The sequence below is a fragment of the Pectinophora gossypiella genome, chromosome Z (assembly GCF_024362695.1).
Source record: "Pectinophora gossypiella chromosome Z, ilPecGoss1.1, whole genome shotgun sequence".
Lineage (NCBI taxonomy): Eukaryota > Metazoa > Arthropoda > Insecta > Lepidoptera > Gelechiidae > Pectinophora > Pectinophora gossypiella.
The window spans coordinates 1,855,737-1,882,293 of record NC_065433.1 but is presented as its reverse complement, the minus strand read 5'-3'; the positions used below and the strand labels follow the sequence as shown (position 1 = coordinate 1,882,293).

General features: G+C 39.6%; 1 protein-coding gene across 2 annotated transcripts in view; it reads right to left on the bottom strand.

The window, feature by feature from the left end:
- Nucleotides 1-26,557, bottom strand: part of LOC126380064 (disco-interacting protein 2) — a 136,615-nt gene that overhangs the window by 6,834 nt on the left and 103,224 nt on the right. Inside the window, exons 3-13 of one of the 2 annotated variants that reach the window (XM_050029256.1) lie at nucleotides 26,262-26,342; nucleotides 11,911-12,039; nucleotides 11,308-11,544; nucleotides 7,911-8,032; nucleotides 7,250-7,550; nucleotides 6,052-6,363; nucleotides 4,776-4,968; nucleotides 2,588-2,800; nucleotides 1,631-1,800; nucleotides 1,169-1,372; nucleotides 403-624 (exon numbers count right to left, since the gene is read on the bottom strand). In XM_050029256.1, the coding sequence (XP_049885213.1) occupies nucleotides 403-624; nucleotides 1,169-1,372; nucleotides 1,631-1,800; nucleotides 2,588-2,800; nucleotides 4,776-4,968; nucleotides 6,052-6,363; nucleotides 7,250-7,550; nucleotides 7,911-8,032; nucleotides 11,308-11,544; nucleotides 11,911-12,039; nucleotides 26,262-26,342 (2,184 nt within the window). The remainder of the gene's footprint in view (nucleotides 1-402; nucleotides 625-1,168; nucleotides 1,373-1,630; nucleotides 1,801-2,587; nucleotides 2,801-4,775; nucleotides 4,969-6,051; nucleotides 6,364-7,249; nucleotides 7,551-7,910; nucleotides 8,033-11,307; nucleotides 11,545-11,910; nucleotides 12,040-26,261; nucleotides 26,343-26,557) is intronic. The other variant, XM_050029257.1, reaches the window with a different exon arrangement.

Sequence of the window (26,557 nt, the reverse complement as noted above, 5' to 3'; positions counted from 1 at the left end):
ATCTACCACGAAAAAACACAATTCAAAATTATGTCACTTTCGCTACTTCATCATAAACTATCCTCATAATCTTCATCAACTCAGGATGTGAGGGTCCTCTTTAGACTACCATTTACACCCGGTTCACAAAGTTTGCAACTTAGCTAATCCCCCTTCTGTTTGAAAAAGATAGGGTAGTTTCCAACTAGTCAAGTCAGTTTTCAAACGTCAAAACACGAAGTTACCTACTATGGAATTTGTATGAAAAGCTACCTGAGACGTAATAGAAATGCTTCTTTATTAAAATCCTAAGTTAAATAGAAAAAAGAAAACGTCTTTTGTCACCTTTGGATCTGTCTTTATTTAGTAATCTTTCATAATTTATCTTTGAACTACCCAATCACAAAAAGCTTATAAGCTTACCTCCAGGCCCCAAGAAGCCGAGCAGTCCGCTGCGAACGTAGTGCTCCTCCCCTATGGGCTCGCCGTCTGCGTCGAGCGGGCGCACCCTGAACACGGTGTTGGTCAGCCCCGGCAGGCCCCAATAGCCCGACCCTGTGGCCCCGGACAACACGCATATCTCCCCCACTTCGTCTGTCTTGCATAAGAACGCCGGCCCTTCCATCTTCACTACCACTATCACGCCTGTAAATTATGGATTATTGTGACAATATTTAAGACCAGAGAAAACAGGCATCTTGTAGGCGAGCTTCGATAGCCTTGTCATTCCTTTCCGGTGAGTCAACCATAAAGAAAGCACTTTTAACCTGTGGTAAGTGGGGCCTCGATTAGGTACTCGAAAAATGAGAAAATAGGTAATTAATTAGGAATGTAGCCTGTAAAGTTTCTCATTGTATTCATAACACAACCAACACAATGAACCGCAGTCTGCCCGCACGCTCTTTATGCTAGCTAAGAGCGACATTACATCTTTTATGAATGTGGAGGAAGCAAGAAAATCATTTATTTATTTATTAACACAAATTACATAGACATTACAGGCAGTCCCAATTCGACTATGTAATGCAATTATAACATTCATGTTCGAATTTTAAAAATGATGTGCTAGTGACAGAGTTTTGGGACCAACTACATAAGATTTCGAGATATTTGGACTATTTTGGACCGAAAATATAAAAATACTCTATTTCATGACAGATTTTACGTTCCTATAGTAGTGTATACTCACAGGAAGGCATGACCTGCCCGCAGTCTTGCAGCGTGAGCGAGGTGAGCGAGTTCTCAGCGTCGACGCGCACGACGCCGTACGAGAGGCCGGACATGGACAGGACGCCGCGGCCCGCGGACGACCCGCCGCGTCCTGCGCGCCGCACGCACATCGTCAGCGACTCGCTGCTACATGCGCACGGGCAGATCGCGTCGCCGCGCACGCCTGCAATCAGTACACATTATATACTATTGCTTTATACGAGCGCTTAATGTCCTACCTCAAAGATAAATTATGAAATGCTGACAGATAATTATGTCGACTACGTGTCCAGCAACAATTGTGTGGGAAAAACTATTTCTACAGTTGGTAATATAGTTATTAATTAATACGAAACTTAATAAGTGGGATAAAAGTACAAACACACATAAAATACTGCTGCTTTTTGGAGTATGGATGTATGCAAGTATTTGGAAATTATACCTTTGCTCTGAAAGACGGAGAGGAACTGATCGCAGGAGGACAGCGACCAGGGGTTGGCGCCGTCAGCCACCAGCAGCATGCGCAGCGAACCCAGCGCGATCTCCTTGTGGTCCCTCGTCGCCAACAACCCCCAGTGCAGATCGCGAGACTTCACGATCGCTACTGAAGCCCTGCGGGTCCATCCACATCGTAAATAATACACACATTCAAATGTAATATAGAAAAATGGTTTTCATCAGTTTGAGACCCGTCTTTATTCGGGTCTTTGACCTAAATAGAGAATAGTACTATCCCAACAAAACATTTTCATGTAAAATGTGTCAAGACGAGATCATATCGATCACAATGTCAAAAAGTTATCAGATCTCATGTAGAGCCAAGCTTCTATGCAAACCCAAATGTTTATAAAATGTTTATATGGGGCTTGTATGTTTCGTTCCTACAAGAACTGTAGTAACAGAATGGCAATAAACAGTCAATAAAGTTGCGTATAGTGATGGCATAAAATAGTTTTTTTCACCTTACGCTCATGTGATGATGGTAGCGAAACGGCCAAGCCACGTATCTTACTTTAACAATTTATTAGAATCAGAATCATTTATTCAACGTAATTATCATGGATAAACTTGTTGAAGGTCAACATTTTTGAATTTACGTCTTTTCGCAAGGTGTTATGGCTGAGGAGAAGAAATGACAAGAAACTGCAACAGCAACACATCTTTTAAATCAATGAGAGTACATTACAAGTTATTTAATAACTAGAGGAACACATTCAATACCAGACATTTTTATCATTTAGGTAATCATTAATCTTATAATAAGCTTTTTTATATAAAGTAAGCTTCACGTGAGCTTTAAATTTATTCTCTGACAAATTAAAAATATTATCTGATATTTTATTGTAAAACCGTGTACATAACCCCAAAAAAGAATATCTTTAGAACACTGCGCAATTACCTGTACTTGGTGATCATGTGCATCCAGGAGGCGGGGCTGACCTTCATGAGCGCGTACGGTATGAAGATGACGTGCATCCCGTTGAGGACACTCGCCAGCACGGCGTGCCACAGCCCCGTCTCCCGCTTGAAGTCCAGCACGCACACCATGTGCTCGCCCTCCGTGTAGCTGCACGCCACTGACACCATCCGGCAGTGCGCTAGCATTGACGCCCTAAGGACATCAACAACGGTTTATAACGACACATAACCCATTGGTCCCAGTTACTACTTACTGATGAATGTAAGTAGTCGTTACATGAGCCATGTCAGGGGCCTTTGGCGGCTCAATAGTAACCCTGACACCAGGGGTGATGAGGTTGGTACTCCACCTCACAACCCACACGATAGAAGAAGAGAAGAGACGACACATACAGAACACAAACAGCTTACTCAGGGTGTTAGTGACATCGTATCGAATACTGAGGGGAATGATTCAGACTACGATTCTGAGTTGATATTAAAAAAAAAAAATCTTTTATTTCAGACTAATAGTGCCCATTTTTTTGTTAGTAACAATGTAACTTACAAACTATGTTAGTAACAACAATGATGTAGCGTGGGAATTTTATAATAATAATTAGCCCATCCCTCGGTCTACCCCTTTAACGTGCAGATCCAGGAACCGGCCAAAAACATCAGAGTCCATTCTCGCCTCTATCATATTTAGGATTCCATTGGTGCTGCCCCGCATTCGCTGCAACACCGATGTGGTGGTCTTTTTGCGCATAATTGTATAAAAACAATCGACATTTGCGTTCGCAAACATACCTGATGAGCTGCAAAAACGTGGAAGCCTCAACAGAACCCTAAACATGTTATTATACTGTATTCGCAAAGCGTTGTACGATTTTTGTGTAAAACTGGCCCATAAACCACTCGTGTAGAAACTCTGACAAAATGCTTTGAAAAGCGTTATTTTAACATCAGCCGTACAACGAGTGAATCTATGGAATAAAAAAAAATAAAAAAAATGAAAATAAATAAATAAATATATAAATGGAATTTCTCATCGGAAAATTCATGAAAATTGTGTTTTTTTTTTAAATTATATTCGAAAAATTCTATTTGATAATAACTAGAAATCATGGTTTGAGTCATCCCCTTCAGTATTCGTCACGTGTCGCTCCGCTCGGTGAGGTATGGGTCTTAGTTCATCTTGCAACGCTTGCTTGCTGATGTAAGTAAGTAGTCGTTACATGAGCCATGTCAGGGGCCTTTGGCGGTTAATAACAACCAGGGTCGATGAGGTTGGTAATTCACCTCACAAACCACACGATAGAAGATCTTGCAATGGTTGTACCCCAATTGGGATACAGTCGTGAGCTTGTGTTATGTATGCTATATACCACTGCTGAGCAGAACCCCTTATGCTCCCAATTGAGGTAGTTAGAGGTACATTCATCGCATGATGAACTAACTACCTTTCCACGCCTCGCGTTTCTGTTAGGCCAACGTCATAGGTGAGCCGTATCGCCGTCTATAATAACTAATTTCCTTAAGTCTATGTGACACAACTAAATAATTATTATATACGCACTTAGAGCGCTCAGTTTCAAGAAAAGTCTGTTTGTGTTGTTCATATTATTTGTGTCTGCGGTTAACAATTGACGCGTATGACTAACTCCTTATTCCGCAAATAGTACCATTTGAATTGTAAATTCTATGCAAATAGCACAACGTATATATTTGTCTAAAGAGTTCGAGTGGTAAACTACTTTTTATTTAGGTCGGCAACATTTTTCAATATGACAATTCTTCGGTCGAACATAGTACCGGAGAGGGTACTCCGGTTGATTTAGGAGATGCCTGTGCCTAGGAGTGGAACGTGGGATTATTTATGTTACATTATATTATGTTATATCGTTAGGCTTAAGTGGAGATGGGGTGGAGACTTGGCAAGACGGGAAGACAACAGATGGATTAAGGCTGTTACGGAATGGTGGCCAAGGGATGGTATGCGATATCGAGGCAGACCACCAGCCCGATGGTCGGATGACATTGTAAAGTATGCCGGAAAGCAATGGATGATACTTGTACAGGACCGGAAAGGATGACGTGAAAGCGACATCCTTGCCTGTACCCAGCTGTGGGTAGATACAGGCTGAATAGATAGATGTTTTACGAACACTAGTACCGGCGTTTCATACCTAGTAACGATAACGCCCATGGCGGAGCCGTCGACGGCGCTCGTGTGTTCGATGTGCGCGGGGCTGTCCTCGGCGGGGCGCGGGGGTGGGATCCAATCGCGCGGGGGGCGCGGCAGCTTCTCCGTCGATACCCACTGCAGCGACGGCCAGCCCCGGAATGAGACTACGTCGCCGGATGACGTTTTTGGCAGACCTGGAAACAGTGGAATAAACAATATTGAAAGGCACTCTCCCCACGCTAATCCGAGCTTCCCTCACCTCATCTCCGATAATCGGAACTTCGCGAGAGTCGCTCACAAACGGCTATGTCAAACTCTGGTACTTAGTTCACTTTGTGATGGCTGTACCTCTGACAAGTAAAATTGTGACTAGAGTCATGGGCTCATACACGTATAATGTTGTATGAATTACTTTATCTGGCTTATATTACGAACCGGGCAATCTTAAAAACTTCAATGAACATATAATTACAAAGCAATGATTTGAATATTGATTTCATATAGAGCGGTAACGCAAATAGATTCTCAAATCACCTGTCATATCATGTCACAGTGAGGCTTGCCGGTTGAATCGATCATTTTCACAGACGACTGCATTCAAAATTGTACCCGTAGAAATATTTATTTTTAAACTCGAGGTACAGTTTTAAATATTTTTGCGCGAATAGCTCGCCCAATCGCATGAAATATCGATTTTACGATTAAATGTAATAAAATAACTATTTATGAACACCAACGCGAGACTCGCTGAACAGTTATGAAAATTAAATTGGAAAAGTATTTTTAGGAGCGCTCGGAATGATTCCTGTTATAAAAACTGTTGAATGGTTTAATTGAAACGCTTTTATAGATTTAAAGTTCTCTCAGACTTTTATATGTCTTCCTCTTTTAGTGAAAAGCATCTAAGCGCCTTTTTTAAATCAGAATCTGATGTGATTCTCTTCAAGAAAACCATGAAACGGGCACGCAAGTTTCAATCCAAGTAAATATTTGCAGTCTCAGTTTTTAGATGTGATTTTACAAAATGGCGCTTACGTATACATATAATAGTAGAAATGAATATGAATGTTTTGGATAAAAGTCCTTAGTATTTGAGAAATTATATAATTTCTGTTGGCGATGGTCATCGTATTAATCTTAGGACATCATATAAAAATAAAATCCCATTCTATTATGGATTACGGCCGTCATTTTATTCTTAGTCATTTGTGCCGATTGAGATCACCTAGGCAAGTTTTAAAACATTTGGCTTCACGCTGGAGCTAAGTTAAACCCACCTTTCATGCAGGCATCGGACGTCATAGCGTACTGTACGCCACAGGAGCCCAGCAGGAAGCCTACTTGCTGCAGCCCGGCGTCTCTTCGCGACAGAGGCACTTCGATAGGGACGGGGACCACGCCAGCTTGCAAGCAGCCGTAGAAGGCGCACATGAAGTTGATCGGGTCGTTGTTGGGGTACACGAGGGCCACGCGGTCCCCCGGCTTGATACTGCAGTCTCCCGTGAGGGGGCCCCCGCTCGACGTCTTCGATGTAAACGTCTTGTTGAGCAGCGCATGCGCGATCTTCAGCGAGCGGCTGAGCAGCTTCCCTGTTTGCAAGAGGAAGGTTTGGCATTTGTAACGTGGGGAGTGCCAGAGTTTGGTCACGATTTGTCATTGACTCGATAGAAGATGGAAAAAGTAAGGTGTTGAACAGTATTATTAGGGTTACATACATACATAATATCACTCGTATTACCCATTGAGGAAGAGACCACGGAATTCTGCTTACTATCATCCTAACACACCACCTTCGCTTCTTCCACTCTCATCAAAGTCATGTTTAGAATACTCTTGACCTGGACTTGATCGCGGTATGTATGTCTAGGCCTTCCTCATTCAACTCTACTACTCTCTATTAGAGTAAAAACATTTATTATTGACAAATTCCATTATTTAATTGCAGTGGCGGCCCTAGAAAAATATTTAGGTGGTGGGAGACCTCACAGTGGCACCCCTTAAAATACAGTTTTTTTTTTTCGAATAGTTTACGGCTACCGAAATATACCTATTTAAATATTTTAAAATTGTCGTTTACGACCACCCATTAAATGTATGAGTTTTATGTGGCCGCTAAGAGGTCTAATTCACAGGGCATTTGTGCCCAATCCAATTACTCTCCTGAAGATCCGGGCCTGCCAGCCAGGGATTAAATTCACATTTTTTTAATGTGAATAATACGTGTATTTACCCTAATATTAGTGTAATATACAGCTGGCGAGGACTAGGTGTACTAATACACCTCTGCCTACCTCTTCGGGGATACAGGCGTGAATCGGCGTCATACTATGTTATGTTATTAGTGTGAAAATGCAATTCCGTCAAGAAGTGACAACCCTAGTTCAATAAGACGTTTGAGTTGTAAAGTAAAAGAACTATAGACAGATCTTGGAGTTGTATTTCGAAATGGTATTCGTCTCCCTTATGAGTTCTTACCATAAGTGAGGGAGTTGCTGAGCTTCCCGTTGGGGTCTAGCACGGTGGCGACGTTGGCTTTGAAGGAGGCGGTGCCGTATCTCTGCAAGGCCGCTTCTAGGTTCCTCGGCAGGCCCGAGGGGACCACCAGTTGCTCGCCAACCGCAGGGGTCATCGTGCCCCCCTCAGGCTTGGGAGCATTAGGATCCTTAGGGTTGGCGGCTATCTCTAACTCTATGTCGTCGTCTTCGTAGAACTCTGGCAGCGGCCGCCTCTTCGGTCGCTTCAGCGTGTTCAGGAGCTGCTGGATTTTTGCTGATACCTGCGAATTAGTATAGAATTTGAGGATTCGTTTTCCAATTCATGTTCGGATCTATTTGTTCGGAAAACTTAGTGAGGATACTCACATTCCCGAGAAAGGTTTTACATAACCTGTAGGTAATTGGGTGGAGGTTGTAATTCGGTTACCGGTAGCCTAGTGAACAGTAGCAGCAGTGGAAGAACGCTCGACTCTTATTGTGAAGTCTCAAGTTCTAATCCCAGCATGGGTAACAATGTTTTGAGAATTTGTTTTCGAATCCATGTTTGGGTCATAACTTATTATCTGATCGTATCTGTATTGAGCTGGTTTTACAGCTGGTTACCAGAAATCGAACTCAGAATGTTGGCGTGTGTGGCTTACCTTCCAGCGGCCGGTGCCAGTGCCGCTGTCCTCGGGCTGCGCGTAACACTGCACGCGGTCTGCGACGTGGGCGCCGCCGCGTCGCGCGCCCGCCGACGTGTGTGTCACGTCCGGCTGGATGTCTGCAACATCAAAAATCACGTCAAACCGAAATCAATTATTTATTTAAGTTAACAATAAAAGGTATAACTTTGTCTATAGGCGATACGGCTCACTACTTATCACATTGGTCTAATAGAAAGCTCGGAGAAGCGTGGGTACTTAGTTCATCTTGCGATGGATATACATACCTCTAAATACCCCAACGATATATACGCGAACTTATGTTATATAAAATATGGTATAAATCCAAGTCGATAACATTATAATTAATCCGCGGCCTCTGTGGTCCAGTGGTTGAGCGTTAGACTCACGATCCGGAGGCCCCGGGTTCGAATCCCGGTAGGGGCATATCACAAAAATCACTTTGTGATCCCTAGTTTGGTTAGGACATTACAGGCTGATCACCTGATTGTCCGAAAGTAAGATGATCCGTGCTTCGGAAGGCACGTTAAGCCGTTGGTCCCGGTTACTATTTACTGATGTAAGTGAGTAATCGTTACATGAGCCATGTCAGGGGCCTTTGGCGGCTCAATTATAACCCTGATACCAGGGTTGATGAGGTCGGTATTCTACCTCACGACCCACACGATAAGAAGAAGAAGATCCGCGGCGTATAAGTTTAACAAAAAGCAAGTAGCGTCCCTGGTTGTCATGGTTACGCGCTGCCCCTCGCCCGTCCCCTTCATACCGCAACACAATAATTTGCCATTGCACATTCAAGTTTGTTCAACTTATACGCCGCGAATTGTACCACTTTTAGTTTTTTCCTTATACGCGTTGTGTCTGTGTGTGAAATAATGTTTATTCGTTTATAGATTAATCCATTGGGCAGATGGGTAGATTCTATTAGCTTCTATTTGTAGATTATTATTATAATTTATCTTTCTTTCGCCTCTTTAGGTATGTGACTGGTCATTATATTACTGCAATCATTATTTTCGAGTCTCTCGAACACGACTGCAATTGGTACCTAGTGTAAAATGAGACCTTTTTATCATTAAATTGAACACATGCACTCAATTACGTTTGATGACAAAATTGCTTTTACATTGGAGACAAATTAAGAGCAGCCGTGTCGCACTGATACTTACGTAGTTACGAAAAACAAATGAACGCCATTGAAATTTTGTAACCAATACGTGGGAAATAGTTTTTTTTTTGTTTTGGTTTTCCCCGAAGGGTAAGGCAAAGGGAACTATGCCCATACAGCCATGTCTGACGTATATTTTTCTTGATGATTAATGAAATGATGAAAGGTGATGATGATGAAACCTAAGCCCCCACCCTCGGAGTAGACTCCTACTCCGAACCCCAAACGAATTAACTCAAAAGTCCGCATAAACTTTTGAGTTATGAAGCGGCTTCCTGACACGAAGCGAAAATAGGCAGATACACTTTGTTCATTGAATACTCCAATATAATAACACTCGCGAATGTCTTCCGACTAACTTAATGCGATCATTAACCACAAAACACCACTTCGTATTAATTATTTAGATTACTCAACGAAGAAAGCAACTGTCCCGTTCCCGTTTCCCGCCAAAAAGCCCTGGGAAATAGTTGACTGACGTCACACCCCGGACACTTCATACAAAAATCTCATTTTTACCGTATGTCGCCTAACCAAGGACGTGACGTGCACGGAAATATTCCCCTTATACAAACTCTTTAATAGTAAGGACAGTGACTGTTTTCTTCTACATAAACAGCCTATACACGTCCCACTGCTGAGCACAGGCCTCCCCTCAATCAATCGGAAGGGGTATCGAGCATACTCCACCATGCTTTGCCACTGCTGGTTGTTTTTGGGCTAGCAGCCCGGGACCAACGGCTTAGCGTGCCTTCCGAAACACGGAATCGTCTTACTTTTTAAAGAGTCCCACAACGCAGATTATAAATAGCTCGAACTGCTCTTTTTTGAATGATGAAAATAGTTTCTACATCAGCGGCTCGACCCTACAGCAAAATACCGTAAGACATTATGCTGTGGAAGTATCAAGCCCCTTCTTGCCCGAAAGCTTGACCGAAGCATTCATCGAACAACTGACATTCGAACTTAAGTTACAGACCCTCTGTACCTAGTTCTTTATTTTATGGTGACGCGAAAACGGGTGTGTTATTTAAGCGAATCCCGGATTTTACTAACGAACCGGTTCGTCTGACCCGTGTCTTTTTACTTGTGCTACAATTACGTCACACGACTGGCTGCTCATGTTGTCGACAAAATCGAATTGGAATCTAGTATCCTGCATACTCTATGTTCGGGATAAAATGTTTAAATAAAATAAATAAAAATAAAAAGGGTTTTATTTCTGTAAATCTATAACAAACAAGTTACAGGGGCTTCCCTTAAAGTAGTCAGATGACACTTGTGATGGGAATGCCTCGCTCTTCCAACGCAACCAGTACAATTTGATTTACACTATATTGTCTTTAAGTAAAACTTAGGTAAATTAAACATAATACATGTGTGTGTATGTGTCTCTCTCTCTCTCTCTCTCTCTCTCTCTGTGTGTTTGTGTGTGTGTGTGTGTGTGTGTGTGTTTGTGTGTGTGTGTGTGTGTGTGTGTGATTGTGTGTGTGTGTGTGTGTGTGTGTGTGTGTGTGTGTATGTGTGTGTGTGTGTTTGCGTGTGTGTGTGTGTGTGTGTGTGTGTGTCTGTGTGCGTGTGTCTATCACTACCCGTTGTTAACAGACTTATATTTACGTCAACCCTGTACGCCCTACGGTTTTTACTTCCTTGGGTTCGGTACAAGACCAGACATGTTTCGTGAGTTTCCGTGATAGCCCTGTTCGGAGAACGCGTGACTTACATTGTTATGTTACGTGTTCGATTCCCGGTTTGGGCTCTAAACCACGAATTCATGTTTGTGGTTTCCAGGATTTGTGGTCGATTAACGATAATATTCTCGCCTCCTATTACATGGGCCTTAAATATAGCTGATATATAAGGAGGTGAAGGAATTGGTCTTTGATGGACAGGAATGGAGAATGCTACACCGATAAGAGCGTGGCTCTTAAATTAGTGATGATGAAATATAGCTGGCGAGGAGTGGGTGTACCATATACTTCTGCCTACCCCTTCGAGACACGAGGAGATGACATTGCGCACTTAGTTTTATATGCGCAAATGTTAAATTGCAATATTTATTTTTAAATGAATTGCTACAATCTGGCCGTTTTAGACCCCCGGTACAGTTTCATGATAAGTCTGTCTCTTTCACACTAGCCTGTATGATGTATACTATATCTCTATTCTGGTGTTTTACGAATATGTAATAAATCATAAACTTACACGCTGGGAAGTGAGTCAACTCGTTAAGATCAATCTCGGTGCGTTCCCGGGGAGGATGTTTCTTGTCACGTTGGTCGCGGTCGCGGTCCCTGTCGCGCGGGTGGTAGGGCTGCGGCAGCGGGTGCGCGTGCGCACGAGGGTGTGGCGCGGCGGGTCGGCGCGCCGGCGGCGACCCCAGCTCCGGCGGCGGCGGAAGATCAGCATCGCCGGCGCAGGAGTCCTCGTCCGAGCTCGATGCTGGCAAAAGAAAAATCACTTTATTTTCAATCTAGAACGACTACTACTACTACTAATTCATCCGGTTTTATTTAAGGGCCAATTTGTTTCGCACTTATAACGTTCTCAGTCGCTTCTGTAAAAAACCGGACCTGTCAAATTTTCAGGTTAGGTAACCGGACCCAGTGGAAACGCTAGGGAGATGACTTTCAGCAGAAAACGCTTATAGAAAGTCAAGATTCTATCTTAGAACTTTTGTTCTCCAATCCAATCCTAGTCTTCCACCACCACTAAACGTGTCATGGCTGAAAGAAAGAAATGAAAATCCGTAATTTTACAATTCACACACCCTGCACAATAAAATTCTAAAGAATATGGAAAACTTACAGAGTTCATGGCGCTCTCTGTCAGGACTCTTGGCCATCATGGAGGTCCTCTTCGAGGGCATGGGCAGCGAGGGTTTGGGCCGGTTCTGCATCTCCGCCAGCGCTTGCTGGACCGCCTCCTGTCTCACTTCTGAAATTACCATCAAATGCGTATTAGATATTAGGTAAAATCTTTAAAAAAACTATTTATAATAATTACACGACTCTGCTCCAACACCGCCATGAACTAAAACGACTGCTGGCGAATCTGAATGGCTACCCGTCATTGCTGACAGCGAGATGTTTGCTAATTTATGTTGTCACAAACTATATCGCAAGACTATGACTTAAAGCCTTATATTTGGATAAAATATCATTAGTCAGGTGGTAGCAGAGTCTGTAAGTGGGGTATGGCCTTTACGGCTAAGAAGAAGAAATGGCGCGCGTCTCGGTGCAAGAAACTATCTTGAAAAAGTATTCTACACTGTATGTTTTAAACGTCCACCAAGTCTTAACGGGACTTTATACCTAAGACATTTTATCTGCACAGCAAGGGCACCGAACCAATTACGTCAGTTTTTTAAACGTGACAGAAGAGGGAACTTGTGATCGTAACCAGGCTCGTAAGATGGGGTTCGGATTTTAAAAGAACATTCAATCTTACGACTTAAAAAGAAATATTTACTTTCGATACGAAGTCTTCAGACAGATATCATCAACCGTAAGGCGATAGATAAGCAATCAGCCCTATTATGTTGGAAAGACTACAATAGGCTAATTCCGACTAGTCAAATCAGTTACTTTTTACTAAACGTCAAAACACGAAATTACTATGGAATTTGTATGATAAAGCACACTTTGACATCATAGAAAAACGTGATAAAATGTCCGACTTATTATTACGCTTTTCTTGATTAAAAGAAAATGTTATTCGTTCTTTATTTAATAGGTAATCAGAATTTCATAATTTATCTTGAAGCTAGTATACGACCCAATTCCTCTGTCGGTTTTTACGAAATGCCTGGTAAGATATTATGTCAGGATCTTATATCAATTATTAACTTCTAAAAACGTGCAGTGCAACCGTAATAATAGAAAAAAAAACAAGCAATAGTGAACAAGCCAGTCATGATGTTAAGTCATGCATATATAAAGTTAGAGCTATTCATTAGATCTTTGATGAATGCAGATGGCTGATAAGATTTAAATTGCTATAGTCACTAAACCCTCTGGAGATGCAATTCTGATCAACGGCGCGGCAGATAGAAGCAACCAATGACCAATAGAGATGCAATACTCATACTCTATAGTAACATATTGGCCCCGATTCCTGTAAACACCATCTAATTTATTTTAAGTTATACCTGCCATTTTCTTATCCGCCAAAAAAGGAAAGGGACGGATTATTGTCAGCTGTTAATTTTAAAATGAATGAGTGGTTGAATGAATAACCCGGGCGCATCAAATAGGTATCTCGCTGGTATGCAAACCGGTTGACGTGTGCTGTCATCTTAATTCTGTCGGGTTATTGGCCAATGTATTTTTCTAGAGGGTAAGAAAATGACAAATATAACTTAAAATTAAGTTATGACAAATATAACTTAAAATTAAGTTATATTTGTCATTTTCTTATCCGCCGAAAAGGAAAGGGACGAATAATCGACAGGCATAAATGGAACACTCGACAATTTTAGGCACAAATCTAAAACAACCCTCTAGAAAAATACATTTCAGACAGATATCATCAACCGTAAGGCGATAGATAAGCAATCAGCCCTATTATGTTGGAAAGACTACAATAGGCTAATTCCGACTAGTCAAATCAGTTACTTTTTACTAAACGTCAAAACACGAAATTACTATGGAATTTGTATGATAAAGCACACTGTGACATCATAGAAAAACGTGATAAAATGTCCGACTTATTATTACGCTTTTCTTGATTAAAAGAAAATGTTATTCGTTCTTTATTTAATAGGTAATCAGAATTTCATAATTTATCTTGAAGCTAGTATACGACCCAATTCCTCTGTCGGTTTTTACGAAATGCCTGGTAAGATATTATGTCAGGATCTTATATCAATTATTAACTTCTAAAAACGTGCAGTGCAACCGTAAGAATAGAAAAAAAAAACAAGCAATAGTGAACAAGCCAGTCATGATGTTAAGTCATGCATATATAAAGTTAGAGCTATTCATTAGATCTTTGATGAATGCAGATGGCTGATAAGATTTAAATTGCTATAGTCACTAAACCCTCTGGAGATGCAATTCTGATCAACGGCGCGGCAGATAGAAGCAACCAATGAGGTTAACCAATAGAGATGCAATACTCTTACTCTATAGTAACATATTGGCCCCGATTCCTGTAAACACCATCTAATTTATTTTAAGTTATACCTGCCATTTTCTTATCCGCCAAAAAAGGAAAGGGACGGATTATTGACAGCTGTTAATTTTAAAATGAATGAGTGGTTGAATGAATAACCGGTTGACGTGTGCTGTCAACTTAATTCTGTCGGGTTATTGGCCAATGTATTTTTCTAGAGGGTTGTTTTAGATTTGTGCCTAAAATTGTCGAGTGTTCCATTTATGCCTGTCGATTATTCGTCCCTTTCCTTTTCGGCGGATAAGAAAATGACAAATATAACTTAAAATTAGATGGGTGTCTACAGGAATTAGTAAAATTAGCCCGCTCAACGAAGAGCAAAAATTGCCTAATACGGGAAATAATTCATGTTAAAGCGAAAGGGTATAGCGAGGTAAGGAAGACGAAATGGCCCCCATGGCCCATGACGGAATTATCATTTGTACTGGTATTGGCACTCTAAAAGAATACGAAATGTAAGGTCGTTGACCCCTGACCTTGACCTGTCTTTGAGATATTCGAGAAAGTTCGTACGCGCGCCGAGTTTTTTCAATTTTTTTTTTCCGAAAAACTATAAAAGCTAGAAGGATGGAACCAATTGCGTATAATTAGGGATACTTTGAAAAATATTCTGTATTTTTTTCAGAGTTCTGGTGAAATGACAACTGTGCAAAATAATTAAACAAAATATAAATATATTTTTTTAGTACTGTTCTGTTATGTTTACCGCGCCAAAAAAAATATATAATACTCTTTGATTTATATACTTACACAACACAAAAACTGATCAAAATCAAAGAGGCGCTTCTTGAGTAATTATGAATTTACTTAGTGTGCGTACGGCTGGTAGGAACTAATTAAAGAGGTCGTTTTTAGATTAATTATTATAATTACATGTTAAACATAATTTCAATCATCATCATCACTATTTTCATTTATTACAACATTGATTGCATCATTTGAAAATATTTTTGACAGAATTTCAGCAGGACGTAAAATGCGAGATAGATATCTCGCATGAGCTAAATAATATAATTATTACACTTGCGACATGTGAAAATCGACTTGCGAAAATCGTATTCTGGGCAAAAGATGGCCTAAATGGGGCCAATTTATGGTACGGAAAATGATGCCACTATTATGAAGAAAGTGTTACAGGATGCTAAACTTAAAACTCTATTACGTCGAAATCGTGGCCCACCAAAATCAACTATAAACCCGTTCGGAGTACAGATTGTAAACGGTTTGCATAAATGGGTTTTCTTTTGCCCAGAATATGATTTTCGCAAGTCGATTTTCATATGTCGCAAGTGTAATAATTATATTATTTAGCTCATGAGAGATATCTATCTCGCATTTTACGTCCTGCTGAAATTCTGTCGAAAATATTTTCAAATGATGCAATCAATGTTGTAATAAATGAAAATAGTGATGATGATGATTGAAATTATGTTTAACATGTAATTATAATAATTAATCTAAAAACGACCTCTTTAATTAGTTCCTACCAGCCGTACGCACACTAAGTAAATTCATAATTACTCAAGAAGCGCCTCTTTGATTTTGATCAGTTTTTGTGTGGTGTAAGTATATAAATCAAAGAGTATTATATATTTTTTTTGGCGCGGTAAACATAACAGAACAGTACTAAAAAAATATATTTATATTTTGTTTAATTATTTTGCACAGTTGTCATTTCACCAGAACTCTGAAAAAAATACAGAATATTTTTCAAAGTATCCCTAATTATACGCAATTGGTTCCATCCTTCTAGCTTTTATAGTTTTTCGGAAAAAAAAAATTGAAAAAACTCGGCGCGCGTACGAACTTTCTCGAATATCTCAAAGACAGGTCAAGGTCAGGGGTCAACGACCTTACATTTCGTATTCTTTTAGAGTGCCAATACCAGTACAAATGATAATTCCGTCATGGGCCATGGGGGCCATTTCGTCTTCCTTACCTCGCTATACCCTTTGGCATAGTTGAATGGTGTTTATAACGACATGCTACAAGTACTGAAAGATGGGGGTGGAGATAACCCGTTAGGTCCACCCCCACGCTTTTACACGAATTATTTCCCCTATTTATCCTTCGTGGACTATATTATACATCAATGGAAGCAGCAAACGGCGAACGGTGACGATATATGACGCGAAGGTAGGCGACACTACTGCGGGGGGTTAGTCAAGTTGCAAACGATTTCGAAAAGCTACAGCAATGGTCATCAAAATGCATAAGGTGAAGATGACATGTCAATCCTGTATACCAGTAAGTATGTTTTTATTACTGACGTTTTTCGTAATCGGTTTCAAACAAATAATATTGCAAAGTAGTCCCGTCTACTGCGTCGTTCGGAAATTCCGAATCCGGATTTAACGCAGGTACTTACACGGTTTATAGTTTTTTACGACCCCCACTAATTTAATTTCATGTCCCAATATTTCTGAACAATTACAAGAAATCGTTTTATTTTTGACGTGACTTATTGTAGATTTGCCGCAGATGGCATTAACTACTTGGCCGGACAAATGGGGAGCGCTGGAGGCTCTCACCCGGTACAACGTTTAAGACAACAGGCCTGAGGGTGCCCAGATGGGCGCGAACCTCTGCTCAGGGCGTCGTCTGAGAGGAAAAATATTTGAAAGAATTAATCGACCCTAGTAGGTCGATGCGATAAGCGCTGATTGAGGGAAATCGTCGACCGCCGGCGGCGTCGGTATCGGGGATTGTCAACACTAAAATGTTTTTTAATTACCAAAAAAGCACAAGAACCGCTGATCTAGAGATACCTCATAGACGCTTATCGCTTACTCAATCAAACACAGAGGTCCGTTGCGGTGTATTACGTAACTGATATCATCTGATATAGTGCACAACACAAGATGAATAAGTGTCAAATTAATAACTCGTTTAATTGATAGCGAGGGACGAAACTCATGTCATAAGCGATAGCGTTAATACCACTTTAATAAGTTAAAGCTGAAATACTTCCGCGTCATACGCGCTGTCAGAGTTTTCTAATCACTATTGCAGACTGAACTGTTTTACCGCCACCGGAGAGAAGACAGGAAAAGGAATTATTACAGGAAATCACTGACAGCCAATAAAATTGCCAGACTCAAAAAAGGAAATTAACTATCCGGTCCACACTTAGGATACTAACGAGACGGTTTTTCAGAAAGGTTACGAACTGGATGAAGATAAAGTACCTAATAAAAGCGTTAAAGCAAAATTCACTGAAAAATAAAAGCTTCTCCATCGGAAATTCGAAGAAATGATTGAAATTACCTAGGACATTGGAAGGGCTGTTTTACTAATATTAGAATTACGTGATATTGACAGAATTGTAATCACACAAAGGCCATTAATTGAGAATTGAATTACTAATTATCATAAATGTGTAAATCACTTTGTCTGTTTGTTACCTCTTCAAGCCTAAACCTAGGTGAAACCTAAGCCCCCACCCTCAGAGGAGATTCCTACTCCGAACCCCAAACGAATTAACTCAAAAGTCCGTATATACCTACTTTCGAGTTATGAAGCGGCTTGTTGGCACGAAGCGAAAATAGATAGGTACACTTTGTTTATTGAATATTCCGATATAATAACACTATCGCGAATGTTTTTTGACTAACTTAAGGCGATAACTTACCACAAAACACCACTTCGTATTGATTGATTATTTAGATTATTCAATGAAGAAAGCAACCGTCCCGTTTTCGTTCCCGCCAAAAAGTCTGTCAAATACATCTAAGTGCCACATGATCCTGTAGTCGCGTCCGCTACAACTATACTCCGTGCACCATACTCCAAGGTCACCACATGTCACCATTAGTTTTTTGTTAAATGTACATCCTCTATTACCTATCGTACTAGAGTCATTATATTACGTACATTTTCACTCGCATTTCGTTAGTAATTATAAAATATTAGGAATAAATATAATTTTACAGTGGGCATTATAAGATTTTTATTTTTAATGTTCCAAATTCAAATTTTAAATTTGATTAGAATCGTATTTTGAATACATTTTAAAAGTGTCACGATTTTTTAACATTTTCAATCTATTTATTATCGATTATTTTATTGGTTGATGCCAGGGATGATAAGCGGCATACGTTTTCATTTCCAAGGCTTTCTTTCCTTTCTTGACTATACTTTGTGTTTTTCAAAATTACTTAATACTAATTGGCAATCCATTATTCATAATAAATGTTTCCTATGTAGTTGTTTTTTGGTTATTAAAAACGGCGATGTTGCAACTAACCCGACGTTAACAGGAAGCATTAATGTTTAGTATTGTCATAATAGATTATAAATAAAACTAGACTGGACGTCTTCCACCTTCAAAGTAGGAAAAAAATAATTCTAAAATTCTTATCTAGTACCTACTACTGTCTTTTCGTCTATCTATCTACTCTGTGTAACTAATGTGCGAAAAACTTTAGGTCATTCACGATGTTGCAGTTCGGGATCGATTCCCGATGGGGACATTGTCGAAATCACTTTATGAGACAATCCTTTCTTTGGCTAGGACATCGCAGGCTTGAATCACCTGAACCTGCCGTTAGTCCCAGGGTACTAGTTCGCAGAGGAGCAGCGTGGTGAATACTCCGGTTAATCAAGAGTTTATTTAGCCTTTTTATTTATTATTTTATTTTGTGTTTTTTTTTTGTGTTATAGACGGTAGGTACTATTGTACCTTTAAGTAATTTGTAATTCGTATTATACAATTATATTTATAATAATATTATTATTAACTTTGTCATCATTGAGTTTTTACCTTTAATAAAACATACATACATACATAAACTCACGCCCGTAATCCCAAATGGGGTGGGCAGAGCCACAAGTAATCAAAGACAACTTGCAGCCACTGTTGATACGAAGTCCTAAGATGGATATGATGAACCTTATGGTGATAAGGGATCAGCCTATCGCCCATAACATTAGTCCATCATGTTAGAGGACGCAATCCCTCTGTCGGTTTTTACGACATGCCCGGGAAGACAAGCAGCTGAACGTGTTCTATGTTTTTTATTTGCTCGCAGAACAGCATAGAAGCAACCTTTAATAAAAACATTTTATTATTATTATTATTATATTATTATGCTATGTGTAGGTTATTCGCAGACTTCATATTTGCATAGCAACTGTATGACGTCACGGTGTAGGTACTAACCATTGTTCTCAGGTAACATGCTACACATCCGAGTATCTTTGTTAAGTTTGTATAATATACCCGTGGTATGAACTCATCATGATAATATCAAACCGCTACGGACATTGCAACTGTAGGCAAGCCTAATTGCTATTCGAGACACAGGTCCAATTTCTGTACAAATGATATGTGTATTTTCATTTGACAAACATATTTTAGTGTTGTATGTTGTAGAAGTTGGTATAAAAACATCCATTTTAGTATCAAAATGAAGAGATCGTTAAGCCGTTGGTACCGGTTACTACTTACTGTTGTAAGTACGTAGTCGTTACATGAGTCATTTCAGGGGCCTCTGGCGGCTCAATAGTAACCCTGACCAGGGTAGATGAGGTAAGTAATCCACCTCACAACCCACACGATAGAAGATCTGATCAGCCAGTGATTGATAGTGGTAAAAATCAGGGCCCCAGTTTTGCGTGGTAAGTAGGTACATTAGACAACTTAAGATCTACTAACAAGTCTCATGTTAGGACTTCAATAGATACGTAGAGAGATAAATAAGTTATTAATTTATCCATTAATTTATCCATTAACGCGTGATAAAGTAGATAAAACAGAATTTATAGGTAAAAAGGGTTTGGAGCTCAGCATCAAACTTTGACAATGTTATTACAAAATGAAGACTAAAATATAATCTAGGTTTAAGATACAGTCCGTGTTAGAAAAGAAGTTCCGCAGCCGCGGCGCTACTGTCGCAAATTCTATATTGTCATTTAGTTCCCAAAATATCCGTCGCTTTCTTTAAGTTTATCTTTAGTTTTCGGTTTTTAAAAGGCGGTGAAGACACAGGATTAACACAGCGCTGATTTTCAGCTGAACCCTAAAATAAAGAAGTTTGAAATCCTATTAAGTATTTTGTATTCGACTTTATTTTTATTTTTTTAATTTTCAGGAGACTTGCGGTTCTGCGTCCCTGTTTCAGTGTGGGTCGTGTCTGCTCGAAGTGAGTGCAGCATGGCGGGCGCAGTTTCCCAGCATTATTACTGTCATTGCACTTGCGCGACATATGTGCGGCATTTGTTGCGCGTGCGACGACGTATGACGACCACCGCCTACAATGTATAGACGACAACGATTAATTTCACTTGTACCTTAATGTAGATTTATTTGCTTCATATGTCTGTTTCAAGCGATTCAAGACTATCATTGCACCGAAGTCATCCACATAAAAAAAAGAATAAGGAATAATTACGTATAGAACAGTAACACTCGCTCGCCCCACATCAATTCGTATCGGGCGCCGGACTCACGCAACACCATTTAATATAGGTCCAAAGTCCAATTTCAATTTCTCTCTCTCTTTATTTAAGAGCTGCGCTCTTGTCGGTGGAGTAATCGCCTTCATTACTCCATAGATAGGGCGGGTATCAGTACTGGTTGGAAGCCGAGGAAATGGATTCTGGTAGGGCTCTAGCTAGAACATCACCGATTGAGAAATTGGTCGGTGTACTGCGGAACGGAAGGCGATTGGGACAACCACCGTTCTACACGCCCTATCTATGGAGTAATTTCAATTTAAAGTACCAATATTATTTAGTTACTCCGTGCCAGCATGTATAACTACTGAAGGAAAGAAAGAGGTTCCTTTCCATTCTGTGTACATAACCACAGAGTAACTAATATACGTACTTCCTAATTAATCGGCATAGTGCATCCATTTTGTCTTTCGACTGCAGGTCGGAGTTAATATGATGTACCTCTTAAATATATAATTTTAGCGCAATAGCGCAATACTGCAAAATAATCTCCAAGAACAACATAAATATATTACCTCTACTGTTTAGCTCTGGCCGTGCCCTCTAATTCTGGAATTGTTTGTGAAGTGTTATAAATAAACTATTATTCCTGCTGAATTTAATACGTTATTTTATCATCGTCATCACCAATCATTCCTCTACTCTGCCGGCACGTCGGGATACCATCGTCACCACCCAGCGTGCCGCAGAGATCTAGATATCTTGTGTTGACCCGTATTCTCGTCAAAGGCATAATCAGACGAGACATCTACAGCTAGGCTAGTATTGCAATTGTCCGATGTGACAAAAACGGAGCAAAAGCGGGCACGTAACCTGCGCCATTATTAAAAAAATCCCGGGTCTTCCGAACTTATAATAGTCGAGTTAATGAAGAGTTCAACTTCTTATTCAACATAGGCGAGTTCGATTTTTATGATTATCGTTTATGAGGTGTATTTTTTATTTAAAATCATTATAACTTCGTGCCCGTTGCCGTGGAGACCTTTGGTAGCTGGGGGGCGGACACCAAAATCTTTGTATCAGAATTGGGTCTCAGGCTCAGGGAGAAAACAGGTGACTCCTGCTCCGGCTCGTTCCTGGTCCAAAGGCTGGCCATTGCCATTCAGCGCGGTAATGCGGCTAGTTTTGTGGGCACCTTTGCTCCGGGAAGAGTGAGGGGCGGGTTATTTAATGACTAGTTTTTAAATTTGTATTTGTGACGTATTGTTATTTTTCAAGAATTTTATTTTTGATTTTATGTAATAAATAATGATCGGGATCACACTCCCGAAAAATGCATTTCAGAGGCATATGACCTAATCTATATTGAGGTGGTTTTGCCTTCTTGTGTTGGAAGAACAATAGGCAGTCGCTTCTGTAAAAAAACTGGATCTGTCAAATCTTAGGTTAATTTTTTTAAACCTCATAAACATTAACCTACCTAACTCAGCTCAGTCTGATTTGATTTTGATTCGATTTTTGAAATTAAAGATAGGATTGTTTATGTACCTTTGCTGATATGTACGTACAAATATTATACATGAAAGTGTACATACTAGGGTTTGCTCCCGGGAATTCTCGGTACTGAAAATACCGAGAATTCCCGGGAAATGCAAAAATCTTTAGTACCGGGAAATCTAAACTATGTCCCGGTAATTCCCGGTACTGTACAAACACTTATACTGCCACGAAATTTTAATTTTTAAAACCACGCGTGAGGCGCGCTAACGCACGCAACCAAGATAGAAGTACGTGCACGAGTCGTACGTACTCTAGAGTAATCGGTAATATTTGGCAGTTTTCGGTTAGCTCGCTGGCATCTTCTGGCCGCTCGGCCCGTTCCGCCATGCCAGTGCCGCCCCAATCTTGGTACAGCAACGATGTAGTGAGTGTTTTGTTTAAAAGTAATAGACTGGTGAGTACTTTAATATACCCTTGTTTATTTATCGTGAACTAGGTAGTTTGTTTATATTGTAGGTTATATTTTGTGCATAATACGAGGGTTGTTCCGGAAATTGTTAGCCACACCTTAAATATAATCTCTTTTTTCCTGAAACTATTTTGAATTAACGGCTAATTTCAACACTAATCTCCTTGCTGAAAATCATTGGCCACTAAGAAGTCGTTATTTTTTTAAACATTTTTTTAAATTGGCTGTCATGCTTCTTTTGTTTACAACAATGGGCGTCTTGCGGGAAGCTTTTCGTGCTATGATTTTGTACGATTATAAACGAGGGTTAACATTTAAGGAATCACAGGAAAATTTACAGGCTGCTTTCGGGGAGTCTGCCCCTGCGTTAGCAACGATTACTTATTGGTATCGTGAATTTAAACGTGGTCAAGAGAGCTTGAACGATGACCCCAGACCCGGCCGACCATCAACTGCAGTAACTCATGAAAACGTTATTCGAGTAGAGTGGCTAATCCAGGAAAATAGAAATATTACACATAGAGAGATTCGGGCTGAACTGAAGATCGGATACCGGGCAGTTTCCACCATCTTGCATTAACACTTGAAAGTCAGGAAGGTTGCTAAGTCAGGAATACCTCATTCTCTCACCGATGAGAAAAAGTCCCGACGTGTAGATTGGTGCAAATTTATGCTGGAAAAATTCGAAGGAGGAACTTCGCAAAACGTTTCCTATATTCTTACATCTGACGAATCTTGGATCTAGTGGTACGATCCTCTCACAAAGCAGCAATCCACGCAATGGGTGTTTGAAGAGGACGAGTTGCCTACGAAAGTGGTTTGCGGTCGGAGCGTGAATAAAAAAATGATAGCGGCTTTTTTTCGAAGCAGTGGACCAGTTGCTGTTATTCCGCTAGAAGATCGTAGAACAGTTACAATTGAATGGTATTGCAACGTTTGTCTGCCACAGGCTTTCGAGGAGTTGAATAATGAACGCCCAAGTACCGGCGTCCGTGGTATTCTATTTCACCAGGACAATGTGCCCGCTCACACAGCTGCAAGAACTGTTGACTATTTGTCAACTTGGGGGGTACAAATGTTACCACATCCTCCGTACAGTCCCGACCTAGTTCCGTGCGATTTTTTTTATGTCCTACGGTGAAAAAAATGCTTCGTGGGCGAAGATTCGAAACAGCAGACGAAGCCGTGGAAGAATTTTGACAGCAATTTTTCGACCTTCCGCAAGATGCGTTTTTCAAATGTTTTGAAAGCTGGTTTAGCCGAATGCACAAGTGTATAGGGGAATATTTTGAAAAAATATAAATATTTCTTTACCATATCTTGGCTAATTTTTATTTTACTAAAAATTTTCGGAACAACCCTCGTAAATAACCTTATGCTTTGAATCATTCAATAAAATAAACACAGTGTGTTCACGGCTAGTTTCCTTTGGCTTTTGCATTGTTTCTTGTTATTTTTTAATGTAGAAGTAATGTGTGCGTGATCTCAATTACCAAATTTAAAGCTAAGTATATTTAGTATTTACTAGTAAGTATATTTAGTAGTAAGTGGATTAAATATTTTAAAAAGCGTTTTGGTGTTTAATTTCGTCATACTCATAAAATAATTACGAATTTAATTTTTTTTCAGTAGGTACCGAAGTTTCGAAACTTCCCGATAATTCCCGGTACTGGATAGGCTCCAGTACCGGGAATTCGAAAATCCAGTTCAGTTCCGGTACTGCAAACCCTAGTACATACCAATTAATATAACCTACTAATAATGTGTACCTAGTTTACTTGTCAAGAAATCGTAATACGAGCGTGTTGATTTGATAAACGTTCAACAAAAACGGTTCACACGAATGACTTTCCTCGGTCTTATGTGATTTTCACTTAAAGAGCGATACGCGCTTGTCTGGTAATACAATAGAATTCCAAGAAAAACGCATCACAATTATAAGACAATAAAAAAATGGGCTCTGTAACCAGGCCAAAAAACTAAAAAAAATATATATACTTATCGAAAAGTACTATGCCAACTTATGACCAATAAGATTCCCGCCAAAAATAAATAGGTACCTAATCAACAACCAACTCAATTGAGATACTTTTTTTTCGAAACGTTGAAACGAAAGTTTTGTGACGTCATCAATAAACATGGTCAATAGTCGTACTAATTATTACTTAATGAATTCTTGAATAAAAATAAGTCAAAAAGGATTTGACTGTTTCCTGATTATTGTAAAATGGATTCTATTTATAGACTAGCATTTAATAATGTATTGTAGGAATGGTAGGCTGAATGAAACGTAACGTAAAGGTGTGTGAAAGAGAGAGCGAGAGAGAAGAGAGGATTGCGGAATGACAGGAAGATGGCGGACGGTTGTTTTTAAAATGGAAAATGAATTAAATTAATAAAACGCTTTAAATAAACATGGATTAAAGAAATATAATCGTTTCCCCATCCTAAATGTATTTTTCCTTTTTAAACCCAGTCATCTAAAGCATAGTTGATAAAGCATTGAGACATGTTATTGTTCAGCCTCGTTTATTGAAAATCGTGTGTTCCATTTTTAGAAGTACATTCATAATGACCTGCGGTCAACACGAATGAGAGAAGGAATCATGTTAGGCTGACTCACCGACACATGACTTCAAAATTATTATACCTATGTACGTACAGTGTGTACTCATTTATGCTCCATTACAACGAAAGAAAGAAAGAGAAAAAACAGCAAAGTGCGAGAGATCAAATTAATCAAGTTATTATTTTTTATTTTTGGCATGACGCGGTTTTTCGTATTTGCCACAGAGCGGAAAACTATTTAAGAAGTAGAATGGTACTTAAATCTTCTATCGTGTGGTACTTATAAGTAATAGTATTTTCATTATCTCAAATGAGAAGGCAATGGATCACATCCATACAACCTAATTTGCAGTTCAAAGTATACCTATAAGTATTAAAGATGGTGTTTTAAGGATAACTTGTCAGGATATATTTATGATTAGTAAACATGTAATTTAGATACCCATCATTACTTCTTGATAATTTTCGGTTTCTTAAGGTTATAACATACATAAGCAGATCGAGCGATGAGTGACTCATAGAAAGTTGTAACCCTGTTTTACCGGTTGTGTCATTCATTACATTAGGCGGGAGTACATTTGTAGATGCCAATTTCTCATTTGACATCATTACCAAGACTAACCGATACTTACCACTCGTTTACACTTATAAACATCCTCATAAGTAAGTAATTAATTTAATTCAAAAATGATTAAATATTTTATAACTCTACATTTAATAAAAACAGACGCGATCTCTATCAAAATTAATCACTGCTGAAACCATATTGACGTCGAGAACAAATATTAGAACACGACCACTTATTTATTACACCATTAGCATACACTAAAGTGAAAAAAGATGGTATAAATAAATACAATAAAATATAGAATTACATAAATATTGAAGAAAACCAAGACACCAAAACCAAGAACACAGTAAATATTATTACTACTAATATTAGAAGAATACAACAAAGTTGCTCCCTAAACCAACCCAATTAAAAAAACAAGTAAGTATGACATCACACTGGCCGGCGCGCGCGGCTAGGTTCTTTATAGTGCTGACTCACCAGAATGGTAGCGACTCTCGTTGCGCGTGAGTCGCCGGTTGGTCCTCCCCGGCGGCGAGCGGAGCGCCGCGGCAGACCTCACTGCGACCCGATAAACAACCTCATAGCACATACCAATATCGACAACGAATTTGAATATGGAATCGAAAAGTGAATTTGACACATTGAATGGTTCCACAGAAGTAAACCTTTTTACTTTAAAACTTTACGACTTCAGTGTTGTCACCATATTCATATATTTTGTAAGTTATTTGAACACACTTTCGATTCCAATTACGTTTACAAGTTTGAACAAC